We start from the raw sequence: 15,093 nt of genomic DNA on the forward strand, positions 1-15,093 counted from the left end.
TTCATGCTACGCTAGGCAATGAAATGGCTCAGAGAGTTGTAGTAAGTGGAGGGCTACAACTGGCTAGCAGACAATCACTGGTGGTGTTTTCCGGGGCTCAATCCTAGGGCCACTCCTGTTCAATGTTTTTACCAATGATCTGAATGCAGGATTGGAACGCATCCTCATCGAGATGATTAGTGATGCTGTACTGGGAGGTGCTGTTGTCCAAGATAGATATGAGGCCTTGCAGTGATTGAGATGGATCAGACCATTGGGCAATCATCAACGCCATGAAGTTCAACAAAGGTAAATGCCAGTTTTTGCACCTGGGACAGAGTAATGTTAGACACAGGTACAGACTGGGAGACATATGGCTGGAAAGCAGCCCTGCAGAAAGGATCTGGGACTGGTGGCAACAGCAGGCTCACCTTGAGCCACCAGTGTGCCCTGGAAGCCAAGTGGGCTCTGTAATATGGAAAGGATGCTAAGATTCTTGAGAGCATCTGGAGGAGGGTGACAAAGCTAGTAAAGAGCTACAGGGTTTGTCTTATTAGAAGGAATTGAGGTCCTGTTGTCCAGTCTGGAGAATAGAAGACCAAGAAGTGATCTCATTGCACTGTGCAGTTCCCTGCGGAGGGGAATTGGAGAGGTGGTGCCAGGCTCTGCTCTTGTGAACCTATGGCAGGAGCCATGGAACAGCACAAAGCTGTGCTAGGGAGCTTCAGACTGGATATTAGAAAAAATCATTTACTTATGAGAATCATCAAAAACTGGAACCAGCTTCCAAGAGAGGCAGTTGATGTCCCACACTTAGCCATGGTCAAGAGACATTTGGACAATGCTTCGTTCATATGCTTTAACTTTTGGTTAGCCTCAAAAGAAAAGGCAGTTTGACCAGATGATATTTCTAAGTCCCTTCCAACTGAACTATTGTATTCCATAAAGAATACTAATTCACCAGTCAAGATACATTTCAAATAACAAGCAATACATAACATACTATAAATTCCAAATCATACTTCATATACTCCTTCCATAACTGGTGACAGCGCATTAGGAAAAGAGTAATCATTAATTTACAAAATATTTTGGAGCTATCCTTAATGAATACTGTTTCCTTACACTAGAATAGGGATATTGGAAGAGAACAAGAATACACATAGTGAGCTGCGAACAGTAGCAATTGATTCTCATAGCCAACACAACACATGAAAAAGATGGCTGTATGGAAAGATGACTATCTTTCTACAAACTGAGTGGAAAAAAAGGAAAAAAATAACATGCAAAAGTAAGTGATAAACCCAGAAAATGAAGTTATTTGTGCATGTGTGTGTATGTATGTCTATACACACACATATATTATATACATAAATATATATATATAAATATATAGTATCTCTCTATATACACATATATAAACAACAATTACATTTAAATTTTGAAGAACTAGTTGTGTCCTCCAGTCTACCATAGTTTTCCTTTACTTACTTGGTAGATTAAAAATGGATGAAATTATTGGCTCATTTCCTGTCTTACCCCTCAAATATCTTATAATATGTTCATTAACGTACCTGGCCAAGGGAGGACATCTCCATCTGCATTTGACTGCTATGTATAAAGAAACAAATGTGAATATGTAATTTATTTTGTAGACTATTCTGCAACACTTCTGCTAACTAATAAGTTACAGATGAGATACAGAAGCAACAGAATTTTATCTCACAGAAACCACAGGACTGCTCTTCATTTATATGATTTTTTTTTTGTTAACTATTTAGTACTCAATTCAAGAATTCAACTATTCTCTGTATGATTCAAAATAAAGCCAGATAATTCCTTTGCCAGAAAAAGTGACAGCAGTGAACTTCAGCCCAAAAAGCAGAAAGATACGCTAAGTGAAAAAGCAATATCAAAACAGACTTTTAAGCTACAGAACAGTGTAGTCATAAGAAGAAATGGCTATATGAACTGGCCAAGGAAGGAGAAACAAGGACATTTTAGACTGGGAATGATAAGGAGGTGTCTACTGTTCAGAGAATTAAAGCTCTAGAAAGCTCTACATCATAGAATCAATGATGAAAAATTAGCTTCTTAGTTTTAAAATGAGCTTAATTTTTGAAAGGGATTACACACCGAAAAGCAATAGCAAGCACAGGGACAGAAGTACCTGCAACACCCATCAGTTCTTTCAAGCACGACAAGCTTCTGTTTGTTTTCCTTTAATATATTTAATCCTTTGTTTATTCACAGACCCAGTGTAATTCCACCTGACTTCAGACACTTAAAAGATGCATATAAATTAGACAGCCTTGCCTTCTATAGCCAGGAGAAACACCTTCACTAGTAGCATCTTCCCTTTTCTCCTTTTGACCTCAGAGAAAGACTACCAGAACTTCAGCACTACTTCAAGTATCTTCTTTATGCATCCCAGAAAGATGGGATGAAGCACATAGAAAACCTTCTCCAATTCCAATTCAAGTATTAACAAGAAGAGGAGTTTGTACAGACTAAAAGAGATAAGACTATTCTACAGGAAACTCAACAGAAGTTATAAATACATAAGACACCTGCTATTTTAAGCATACCTGTTGGGATCTTGTAACAAATCTACTGCTTCTCTTAGTTGTTCTATCATTGCTATATCAATAGTTTGTTCTTCTGACATATTTATTCTATAATAGAAAACAAAAGCATTCAAAAAAAGAAAAAAAAAAGAGGTAGAACAGCAATTATCAGGGGTTGTCTCAATTTCAATTTGTGAACTCTACCTTCTAACTAAGCATGCAGCTAATACAGAGGGAAGGTAAAAACAGCCTCTGTGCAAACTAATAAGTGCTGAAATTTATGTAAAGAGTGTCTTCAGAAAAAAATCACCAGCACCTTGCCTTCAACAAAACTTCCCAAACTAATACACACATACAAAAAAAAAATGTAATGAACTAAGAAACTAGGATCTTTGCATATCCATTAAACAGACCAACTTCAAAAGCTGACTCCTATTAACCACATTCACCACATAAATTATTACAGAATGTGACAGTTCTTTTTAATGGACCACAGCATGCTTTCTTTTGCTTTTCAAGATTTGGTTGTTGTTGCTGTTGGTTGTTTTTTCTTTTTTTTCCTTTTTTAATTTATTAAAAAAATCTTCTGATAGTTCTGCCAACAGTGTTCTTTTGGAACATGCTTATTTTTCCCTCCTTTCAATTTTTATTTCTAATCACATAGGACTCCACTGTTCTGAGGTGAGAACTTCACAGTACACTGTCATGCTAGAGCTGTTTTTCTTATGAACACTCTTCACTGACTGATGTTCACTGACACTGCACTTGAGCTAATACCTATGAACTATTGATTGTTTCAGGGTTAAAATTATGACAAAGTAAGAAAAAAATTTTGAAAAGAAATCCTGTGCATTAGATTTTACAAGTCAAATTGAATTTTTAAAAACAATAGCATAAGCAGACTACATATCAAAATACCTAATTTTAAAACCCGGGCTCTACATTGGCTAAAAAATGCCAAATTACAGCTTTATTAGCACATACACATTAGTTGCAAGCTAAGACCCATTTGATTAATCAATAACATACAACACACCACATTCACGCACAGAAAGCTGCACTGCTGTATGCTTTTAAGTCTACAAAATTCTTAACTGAGAAGAAAACACCAGATTTAGTCATCTAATGAAATGATACAGTTAATTACTTACAGACAAAGCAATACTTACATTTCTTCTGTTTGCCATTGTGCGTCCTCTTCAATTCTCAGTAATTCATCACACTCTGCTGCTCTGCTCTGTAAGCAGACAAAGTGATATTAAGAATTGAACTTTGCAATTAAACAAGCAGATAAGTTTTCCTTTCAGACTCAGCAGTGACCTATTTTATTTAACAGTTCAGGGTGGCTAGTTGAAGCAATCCAACACTTCTGCTTCACATCTCACTCTATCCCCTTTTAAGATACTCATTACATGATCTTATTTTCATTGTTGAGATTTTATTGAGGTCAACAGCCCTTACCCTCCTTTAACTGCAAAAAGAAAGTCAAGTAGCATGAGAATTCTTCATTCTATGCCCCAGATTTCATTTGTGCCTTTCTCGTGTACGCCAACAATGGTTCAATTGAGCACGACTCTAGCTCTCATCTTATTTACTCTCCTCCCACATAAAGCTACATTTACAGAGCAAGGAAATTCCAAACAGACAAACTAACAATTATGTATTTAATCCATAACTATTAATAGGATTCCTACTTGGTAATTTTAACAGCTCTGTTTAAAAAAATCAAATCAAAACAAAACTGACATGCTACAGTTCAAATCAGTTGGCCTGTTATTTGGGATTCAGTGTAGGAATAAATCACAGCCTCCATTCTATTCATAACTGTGAAATGCTACATGTTAGAAAATTGAAGTCCCTTACTTATGCTTTCATTTACAATCTTAACAAGAAAGAAACTTTGAAAATTTCTCTTTCTTGGATGAATTACTGAAATAATTCAGCTGTCACTAAAGACAGAAGCTCTATGAGTAGAAGTGTAGTAGTTATAGAAATAGAGAATAAACAGCAGAAAACAAGCCTATCCTTTTTTTGTGTCATGGGCTTGGCACATCTGTCGCATCACCCTGTACCAATAAACACTATCCAGTTCTGTGAGATGTGTCACTGAAGGGTATACCAGCTCCTTTAACATTCCCCAAGGATGACACATTTTCCAGTAACAATCCTTAGTAGAACAAATAAAGCCATTCTTCACTCTTTTTTTTCAAGTTACTGATACAGAAATGAATCATATGATTTTTCCCATAACAAGGACACATTAAAAAAAACTAGCAATTGTTCTAGAAGGCAAATCTCAGCCTCTGACATATTTATATAAATAGATATTGCCTTACAAATCAGGAATAACTTACGAAAACTACAGATTTACCAAGCCTGAACTCTTCTCCACTGCCTCTGGTATTGATTTAACGTTTTCACAGAATCACAGAATGGCCAGGGTTGGAAGAGACCTCAAGGATCATGAATCTCCAATCCCCCTGCCACACACAGGGCACCAACCTCCCCATTTAATATCAGACCAGGCTGCCCAGGCCCCATTCAACCTGGCCTTGAACACCTCCAGGGACGGGGCATCCACAACCTCTCTGGGCAGCCTGTTCCAGCACCTCACCACTCTCTCTGTAAAGAACTTCCCCCTGACATCCAACCTAAATCTTCCCTCCCTCAACTTAAAACCATTTCCTCTTGTCCTGCAGTTATCTACCCTTTCAAAGAGTTGATTCCCCTCCTATTTGTAGGCTCCCTTTAGGTACTGACAGGCTGCAATGAGGTCACCCTGCAGCCTTCCCCTCTCCAGACTGAACAAGCCCAGCTCCCTCAGCCTGTCTTCACAGGAGAGGTGCTCCAGTCCCCCGATCATCTTTGTGGCTCTCCTCTGGACCCTCTCCAATGGCTCCCTCTCTTTCTTTTACTGAAGGCTCCAGATCTGGACACAGTACTCCAGATGGGGCCTCACAAGAGCAGAGTAGAGAGGGACAATCGCCTCCCTCCTCCTGCTGGCCACCCCTCTTCTGATGGAGCCCAGGATACCATTTGCTTTGCTATTTTTTTGTTAACCAGAAATTCAGTTTCAGAAGTCTCAAAATGCATGCTAGTACATGAGCACATATAAACCAAAGAATACAACTGACTCAAATCTCCAAAAGAAAATGCCCGAGGTTCAAAATCCTCGGGTAAAAAAAAAAAAAAAAAATGCACTTATCTGTTCAAGTCATCAACTACTGCTCTCAACTGCCATAATGTTAAGAAGGTAACAGAAAATTCCAAGAGCTTGCTTTGGCAATATTGTCATACTGACATTCAATACAGTAGCTTCCCTTACTGAACCACTGTCCCGCTACACATTATTTCACATCATACTACTTTATTACATGACAGAGGTTATTCCCAAGGGAATAGTATTTGCTAAGGAGAATCAAGATGATGAACGTACAAGAACAAGCAAATAACAAGCACATACAGAATATAATCAGTCAACTTCAGATGTCTGTACTTCTACCTTTGCAAAAGAAGATGAAAACATTCTAATCCCCTTCTGTCTAGTTTATTCACCTCAAATGTGTACATTTGTTGAAAATCTTTATGCAGGAAACCTACAATGTGTTAACCTTTTTACAGCAAGCTTTTAGTAAAGAAATCACTAAAGAACAAGCCAATAGAAGGTAACTCATTATGTCCTAAACACTCAGCATAAATAATTCTTACAGTCAGTGAAGTTTTAGGCAATAAATCATTTGTGACCATAAATGCTGTTGAGTTCAGATCTGTACTTGTAAGTAATAGAAATAACAAGCAACAAGTGTATGCACTGAGTAAATAAAGTTTCCTGATAACTAACAGAGGAGGTTGTCACCTCAGAGGCTAGAAACAGTAAAACAGGATCTGTGAAGTTTTGTTGCTAGAAAAAAATAGAAGTTGCACAAATTGAGATTTTTTTTTTCAGAACCAACAGACTGGTTTTTTTTTTTTCTGTTTCCAAGAAGCTGAAAGGTAGTAAGTTTTCTCTTTCCAAGTATTACCTTTCAGCACACATTTTTCAGTAAGTGATACAACACAAAGATAGTACACAGCCTCTTCACATTCCTCAAAACTATCCACAAAAGAAGAAAACTGGTCCAGAAATATATATATTAAAAATCTTTTCTGGTCTATAAATCCAGTAGAGACTTCACTTCCACAAGAACGCTACAAAACACCACTTTCTTAAATATCTTCTTGCATTACAACATTTTGAGCAAAAATATCCAGCAAATAAATGTCAGGATAAAAAGTACGCACTTGAAACTTCATTACAATCTTTCAAAACTTACCTAATTATGTTTTTAAAAATAAATAAACTATTCGGCAGTTCTTGCTACATAATAAAGTATATTTCTTGAGTTCCCACACAGTGGTAATTACTACTGATTCACTGTTCATTTCTATGGGTCTTATTCTAGCTTTGCACTACATCAATTATAATTATAAATCTATTTTTGCATTCTGCGTCTTTTATGACAATGAATATTAACTGTGGTGTTTTATACATTAAAATGTCTGCAGTTCCTCACTCCTGATTGCTCTATGCTTAGGAAAGCAGTGAAAATATTTTCTGCCACTAAGAACTGAACACACACTTGCCTTAATGTAGCTCATGAATTCTGTAGTAAGAGCATCTGATTCATCAAGCCGGATTCCTGTCTCTCTTGATTTATCGTTGACAATCAAGTGAGAAGATCCCTGATGGAATTCCACTGAAAACAACAACAAAAGAAGACAAAATTATTTCCGGTTCAGCAGAAAATTTGCTACTCACGAGAACACTAAAATTATGAGCTGAAAACCAAATGAACTCAAGTTTAAGTTCAAATCATATTTAAAAGCCTCAAAAAAGTGGAGACTGTTGCATTCAAGGGAGAGATGTCCATTCATTGCAAAGTTTTAATAAATCAATATCCCTGGCTCAATACAGCTGTATATCAAAAACAGCACAACAAGCACTGATTGCGTCAGTTTTTAACTACATGAAACATGCCTTGCCAGTACTGGTACGAGAACACAGTTGGAAAGCTACAGAATTATTTCAGGACAGTCGTGTCTCAGTCACTGACTAGCAGTTTTTTATGCAACTTAGAAGTTATGATGTGCAACAAACATCCAAAACTCTCAGCAGAAGTCGGTCACAATGATTCAGCCTTGCAAACAAGGCAAATCTACTGTTTAACTACACTGTTTCTAGGACTATATACACCTTTAATTCTCCTGCTTGAAACAGTTTGATCCCTTAGTCTTACTATATCAGTTGTATATTACTACATTCTGATGAGAATCTCAACTGAAATTCATTTAATCTAGCATGAAGCATTCATGAAATGCTGATTTCTATTTACACGGTGTCCAGCTCACTGATATTATCCTGCAACTTATCATTAGTATGTGCAGATCATGAGGAATCACCTTTCATCAGTACATAAGTAACATTAATGAAGGTGTAACTTCAATAAAATATAGATATAACTACACACACTGTCACTCCACTTTTATACACTGCTAATTCAGAATCTGAGCTGGTACTTGACAAAGTTATTAGACACTGAGATTACTGACTTGGAAGTGTGTTTTAAAATCACAGAATGATTTGAGTTGAAAGGGACCTTTAAGATCATGTAGTTCCAACCCCCTGCTATAGGCAGGGACACCTCCCTCTAGACCAGATTGATTCTCATTTTTCTTCCCCTGATGAGAAACAGAATTTATTAACCCTTGAGACAAGGTGCAAGAAGTTCATTGAAACCATCACCAAAAATGACTATACTCAATTCGGTATAGTTTAAAACTGGTGTAAGTAAAACCTTTTTCTGTTTTAAATGACTGCACAGGCATACTTGAAAGCCTCTTGGATAAGAAGGCATTTACTACGAAGAAATTAATTGTAAAAATTCTTACTGATTGATTATAATATCAGCAAGAAAAGCAACTTAAGGTATTTATCCAGAGCAAAAACAAACAATGAATATTCCAGTGAAAAACAGTGGTAACCACAATGGTTCTAAGTTCCTGTTTTTAGACAGAAGACTAGAAAGACTAATCAGTACTCGCTGTGCTGTGACATTTTCAGACTCCATTTACAGTCTTATGCAGTTATCAACAGAAATTTCCTGTTTTTAACCTCCACAGTTTTGACATTCCAACCTTTTCTTGAGTTAGCATGGTGACCTGAATCTTCCTTTACAACCTGATCTTCTTCCACGATGTCTGACATTGGAACATTAAAGCTGATAGTATCTTCATCAGACGGCTAAGAAGAAGTCAGAGAAACATTTTCACACTAAATCCAAGGTTGATAAAAATACATGCTTTCACTAAAAAGCTAACAACTTCAGGAACTGCAATAACAGCAGAGTAGTTTCTAAGCCTCTTTGAATGGACTGCATGTTCTTACAGTTATGTAAAGGCTTTCCCAAATAATTGGCAACCACTGTGTTTATATGTGTTCCTGTATTTAACAGAGTATAACTGGATTCATTTTCTATTTGCTTTGGCAGAATTGCAAATTCAGTATCTAAGCTTGATTCTTTCCAAACAAGTGTCAAAAGCAACAGATTTTTCCTCAAAGGAAGAGAAAAATACATGAAAATTATTGCTTTTTTTTTTCTTTTTGCTTTTTTTTTTAAAGTAGGAAGAAAACTATTCTTTTATACTCATTGAGTCAGACCACAAATTCTTTTAATTATACATTTCAGAAAGATTCTTACTGAAGTACAAGTTACTTACTTATTTATAATTATTATGAAGTCCAACTAACTGCTCATTTGAATACCTAAGAAAAGACTTCCCAGGAATTAGTGCTCTGTTCAGCTGAGTAGAGCCTCAGAAAGAAATTCTAGGAAACATGTAACTGTAGCTGTAACTGCTTAGTACAACATCACTCTCAGGAAGTCAACCTTTTTCTTTGCCCACTCACACAAAATAGCTCAAGAAAAATTCAGAAGGCTTATTTCCAGCACTGCCTAACTGCCAGAGAACGGAAAGACACAGCATAGATGCACATGAAGATGCGCAAAAATTCTGAAGCTCCTGCTCTCCAGAAAACTTCCATAACCACAACACCACAGAACATATCAGCACTGAGAATACGAACTCAAGTTAATCTCCCACATGAAAAATTCAGAAGAGGAAACTAGGAGCCAGACATACAACATTTGTATAACATTTATTTGGTTGGAACGAGTAGACAGCATTCTGGTTTGGACTCCATTTTCTAGATTATCACTTAAAACTGGCTGAAAATTGTACTGAATTTTTTCTACTGGTGTTAGTAATTTGTCATCAAGTATCTCACTGCTATCTTCCAAAAACATGGATACAAAACTGGAAAAAAATCCCAATCTTCTTTTATCTTTGTTTTAAAGTTTTATGAGTGATAAATTCATGCCATGGACGTGGTTGCACAGTTTTCATAGCTAAAAATGTAGCTATACCTATTAAGAAATAAGAGTGTGGAGAAAGGGGCAACTTACCTCTGTTGCTGACAAACGCTTATCACCATTGTCACTACCAACACCTGAATCCGAGTCCTTTTTACTTGGGTAGAGGTCATCAATGCTAGATGTGAACAGAAAACAACTGAAAGGTATCACAGCATGTACAGTTAGAATTCTGTCCCATTTTCACTTCGAGAAAAATTCCAACAATTATCAATGTCAGTGAAGAAATCATAGAGTCATAGAATCCTTTGAGTTGGAAGAGACCTCTGAAGGATGTCTGGTCCAATTCCCCTACAGTGAACAGGAACACCACCACTAGATCACTCTGCCCAGGGCCTGATCCAGCCTCACCTTGAAAGTCTTCATGGATGGGGCATCAACCACATCACTGGGCAACCTGTTCCGGTGCCTCACCACCCTCACTTTAAAAGACTTTTTCCTTATGTTCAACCTAAATCTGCCCTCTTTAAGCTTGAAGCCATTTCCTCTTGTTCTAACACCACAGGCCCTGCTAAAGAGTCTGTCCACTTCTTTCCTGTAGCTCCCCTTTAGATACTGAAAGGCCGCACTCAGGTCACCTCACAGCCTTCTCTTCCCCATGCTGAACAGCCCCAGCTCTCAGCCTGTCCTCATAAGAGAGGTGTTCCATCCCTTGAATCATTTTTGTGGCCCTCCTCTGGACCCACTCCAACAGGTCCGTGTCTCTCCTGTGCTGACTCCACATTTGGACGCAGTACTCCAGGTCAGGTCTAACCAGTGCAGAGCAGAGGAGCAGGATCACATCCCTCACCCTGTTGGCTACACTGCTTTGGATGCAGTCCAGGACACAATTGGCCTTCTAGGTTGTGAGAGCATATTGCTGTCTCATGTCCAGCTAACATCTACCAGTACCCCCAGGTCTTTTTCGGCAGGGCTGCACTCAATCCTTTCTTTCCCTGTTTTGTATTGGTAGCAGGGGATGCCTTGAGGCAGGTGAAAGATCTTGCAATTAGCTTTGTTGAACCTCATGAGATTCACCCGGGCTCACTGTTCAAAGCTCTCCAGGTCCCTGTGGATGACATCTCATCCCTCTGGTGTATTGACTGCATCGCACAGCTTGGTGTCATCTGCAAACTTGCTGAGGGTGCATGCAGCCCCACTGTCAACGTCACTGATGAAGACACTAGAGTATTGGTTCCAGCACTGACTCCTGCAGGACACTACTCATCACTGATCTCCATCCAGACATTCAGCAATTGGCCACCACTCTCTGGACTTGATCCACTGCAAGCAAGTTCTTTGTCCATCAAACAGTCCACCCATCAAATCCACATATTCCCAATCTGGAGAGCTAAATGTTTTGGGGTGCCATTTCAAAGGCCTTACTCACCTCCCTGCCTTTCATGTGCCTTAGCACAGCTTCCAGGAGGATCTACTCCATGATCTTTCTGGGCAGAGGTGAGACTGACAGGTCTGTAGTTCCCAGAGTCATCCTTTTTCCCTTCTTAAAAATGAATGTGATGCTGCCTTTTTTCCAGTCACCATCAGGGACTTCACCTGATTGCCATAACTTTTCAAATATCATTGAGAGTGGCTCGGCAGCTACATCAGCTAATTCCCTCAGGACTCTAGAATGCATTTCATCAGGACCTACAAACTAGCTTAGTATGGATACAAACTACACATCTGCAGTCTGCTAGTAGTAAAGTAGGATGATGGAATGGTTCATTAGCTTATGGATTAATGAAAACAACAGAACAATCCATCATAAAGGTTGTTGCTTTTGTCTGTGCGCTGGACAAAAATATTTAGCTAATAGCCAAGTAGCACAGGATTCTGACTGAAGTAATTTAGCCATGTCACAGAAAACTACACTAGCTGAACTCAAACTGGAGTCAACTAATTTAAAAGTAACCATCAATCCATTAAAAATGAACTGTTAACTCCCTGGAGCTTGGAGTAATTATTAACATAGAAACCTCCTTTGGAGGCTTTAAAATAGATTTTGAAGTTTAATATTTCCAGAAAATGACTATAATAATTGCAACTGCCATCTCTTCAGGATTTTTATTACTGCCTAATATTACCTCTGCTCATTTTAAAGTACACCAATAGATGAATACACTTATCAGTTAACTATTTTTTTTTCCTTTACTTCCTTCTCATTTGCAATTCTGAATGTTGCAAACCTAAATTGAGATTAACACAGCGATTTTGAAAAGTGCTTTAACAATCTTCACATGAAGAAGGTATTTGATTCAGCTTAATCTCTGATTATCTGCTATCAGTAAACTCAAAAGATTGGAGACATTCAATAGCCATCTGGATGTAAACCTCCAGCTGTTCTTGCTTGGGGCAGGGTGGGTGGGCAGATATAGGGGGAAGGGTGATGTGTTAGACTATTTGAATCTAAGTACACTGTGATTTTTATCAGTACTGTGGAAATCTTAACCAGGTTGTTGTTTTCCTTTTGAAGTGTGAAATAATTCTCTAAAGCAAAGGATCATATTTTCCAACTAAACAAAATATACACACATTCAAATCGTTAACTGAATAAAATACATCATAAGAAAATTAAAGGTTAAACAGTAAGAATACATCCTCAAGCATCTATTTTAGCTTCAGTACTTTCTCTGTGACAGAACACTGAACTGCTAGTTATCAGCTGGTATCCTTTCTGTACTAGACCTTTAACAGAATATTGATAGGGTGACTCTAAAACAGCTTTTTTTTTATCCCTCAGAGTCTTAGCAACATCTCTGTTTGTATTTTCATCAACATTTTGTTTTTGCTGGGCATCCCCATAATTTTTCCATGGTTGTTTAATATAAACTTCTCACACTGGCAAAGAAAGAGCTGGCTATGATTTAGTTTCCAATTAGCTACAAAGATTCCCATAAAAAGGATCTCCCTCTCTTGGTCTAAGAAATTGAAGACACTGTCTTTCATTTTGCCAAATAAATTATTAATAAAATTTAATTTCACTTCAAAAGAATATCAACACTCACTCAATTCCCTTTGTTGGATGAATTAGATTAGATGTTAGGAGGAATTTATTTACCCGGAGGTGAGTGAGGCACTGGCACAGCTGCCCAGAGAAGCTGTGGGTGCTTCACCCCTGGAGGCATTCAAGTCCAGGTTGGATGGAGCTTTGGGCAACCCCATCTAGTGGGTGGTAACCATACCCACTGTGGAGGGGGTTGGAATTGGATGGCTAAGATCCCTTCTAACTCAAGACATTCTGTGATTCTATGATGAAAAAAAGCTTAACAGAATTACAGAACTCTAATAACACATATATCACAAAATGAAGCAAGAAGTGAATTTCTTTTTAGTATATTAATAGATTTACAATGAAGATCCAACACCAGGTTATACTACCTTCTTAATTACTTTCAATATATTCCAGTAGTATACTAGTAGGTTAAATTTAAGCAAAGGCTTACTTCCAAGCTCTTTCCTAACATGCTGCTGACTTTAATCAGAATCAGTTGTTAAAAATATTTTATTCTAAATCCTTCTAAGGGTTTCATAAGAATAAAATAAAGCAAAAGAAAGTTCTGCTTGGAAAAGAGCTGTCTAAATGGAACCTAAACAACAAAAACTGTAGAAGCTAAGGATAAAACCATTTTTCACTTTGTTCCAAGATAATAAATATTACACGCAAAAAATAAGATTGATCTTTATTCGTACCTTTCTTCCACAGGTTGTGGCAAATGTGGCTGTTCTATGGCATTAAGATACAGTGAGTCTGCTGTTTTAATCTGACAGGCCTGTACTGTCAGATATTTGAATATATGCACCTTCCCCTTTGTACAAATCTGTTAGGAAAAAAAGATGGGTTTATATGTAGAAAAAAGGAAACGTATTCCAAATTTCGCTTAGTGTAAAACTACTTGAAAACCAACTCATGAGGTCACAATAGAAATAACGTAAAGGAAAACAGGATTGTATTTTTAAAGAAATGATTAAGAACAACTTTAACAAGCGAATCAATTGAGTGCATCAGTATGGATACTCTGAGAAAACAGCAAAAGAATGTATTATATTTTAGAAAATCCAAATTCTCTCATAAAGAATTATGATTAATAAAACATATTTAGGCCTATTGCCAACTGTAAACTAAGTCATTATTTTACAAAATTAGTCAGCAGTAACATTTAATTAACCAATACATCCTTTACACACTGTCATACTGGTTTTATGGTGTTCAAGCATCTTTATGAAGCATTTCACTTGCCTTTACATTCTTTTCTTTGACTGCACTCTAACTCACATGCTTCCTGGGTGACAGGATGAGGGGAAATCGCCTCAAGTTGCACAAGGGAAAGTTTAGGTTGGATATCAGGAAACAATTCCTTACAGAAAGGATTGTTAAGCACTGGAATAGGCTGCCCAGGGAGGTGGTTGATTCACCATCCCTAGATGTGTTTGGATGTGGTGCTCAGGGACACAATTTTGTGGAGGGTTGTTAGAGTTAGGGTAGTATGATTAGGTTGTGGTTGGACTTGATCCTTAAGGTCTTTTCCAACCTGAGCAATTCTATGATTCTATGTTTTGAGCTTAGTAATTGCATCACCACGATTAGTTAAAGAAAGGAGCTTCTCTAATGTAATAAAAACTCTCAAATACTTCAACAGCTGCTGATCTAAAACAAGTGTACTAGATCAAGTTTGAATCTAGGGTCCAGTAACTCAACAAAGTTGTCCTTAAGCAGCAAACAGAAGTTCCATTTATGATCATTTCTCAGCATAGTCTACATTTGTAACAGGATCTTAATTTCCTCTACTGTAAATTTATTGTCATACATAGAGCAAAAAAAAAATAAAAAAATTAGTCATGTAGATTATGTTCTAGGCTGTCAGAATATGTATTTATTATGCATAGTAAATAAAAGCAAAAAACTTTCTAGAAATGGGCTTTTATTAACCCAGAACCGCGAGTTGGAAGACCATGACCAGGGAAACAAAATCCCAGGCAGCTCTGAACACCTGCAGGATTTGCTGCTTCAGCTGGTTTTCAGGGCCCAACAAAATTTTTCTCCTTCAAGGACAAAGAGGCCACCCAGAGAGATCTTGATAAACTGGGCTGGGCAATCA

General features: G+C 37.5%; 1 protein-coding gene across 4 annotated transcripts in view; it reads right to left on the reverse strand.

Annotated features, from left to right (window-relative positions):
• Positions 1-15,093, reverse strand: part of LRCH1 (leucine rich repeats and calponin homology domain containing 1) — a 118,912-nt gene that overhangs the window by 39,028 nt on the left and 64,791 nt on the right. The window contains exons 6-12 of one of the 4 annotated variants that reach the window (XM_042868539.1): positions 13,688-13,815; positions 10,049-10,133; positions 8,721-8,826; positions 7,170-7,282; positions 3,716-3,783; positions 2,568-2,654; positions 1,554-1,587 (exon numbers count right to left, since the gene is read on the reverse strand). In XM_042868539.1, the coding sequence (XP_042724473.1) occupies positions 1,554-1,587; positions 2,568-2,654; positions 3,716-3,783; positions 7,170-7,282; positions 8,721-8,826; positions 10,049-10,133; positions 13,688-13,815 (621 nt within the window). Of the gene's footprint in view, positions 1-1,553; positions 1,591-2,567; positions 2,655-3,715; positions 3,784-7,169; positions 7,283-8,720; positions 8,827-10,048; positions 10,134-13,687; positions 13,816-15,093 lie in introns of all 4 variants that reach the window. The other 3 variants (XM_042868538.1, XM_042868541.1, XM_042868540.1) reach the window with 3 other exon arrangements.

Source organism: Lagopus leucura, unplaced genomic scaffold (assembly GCF_019238085.1).
Source record: "Lagopus leucura isolate 7727_CA_CO unplaced genomic scaffold, USGS_WTPT01 Super-Scaffold_100001, whole genome shotgun sequence".
Lineage (NCBI taxonomy): Eukaryota > Metazoa > Chordata > Aves > Galliformes > Phasianidae > Lagopus > Lagopus leucura.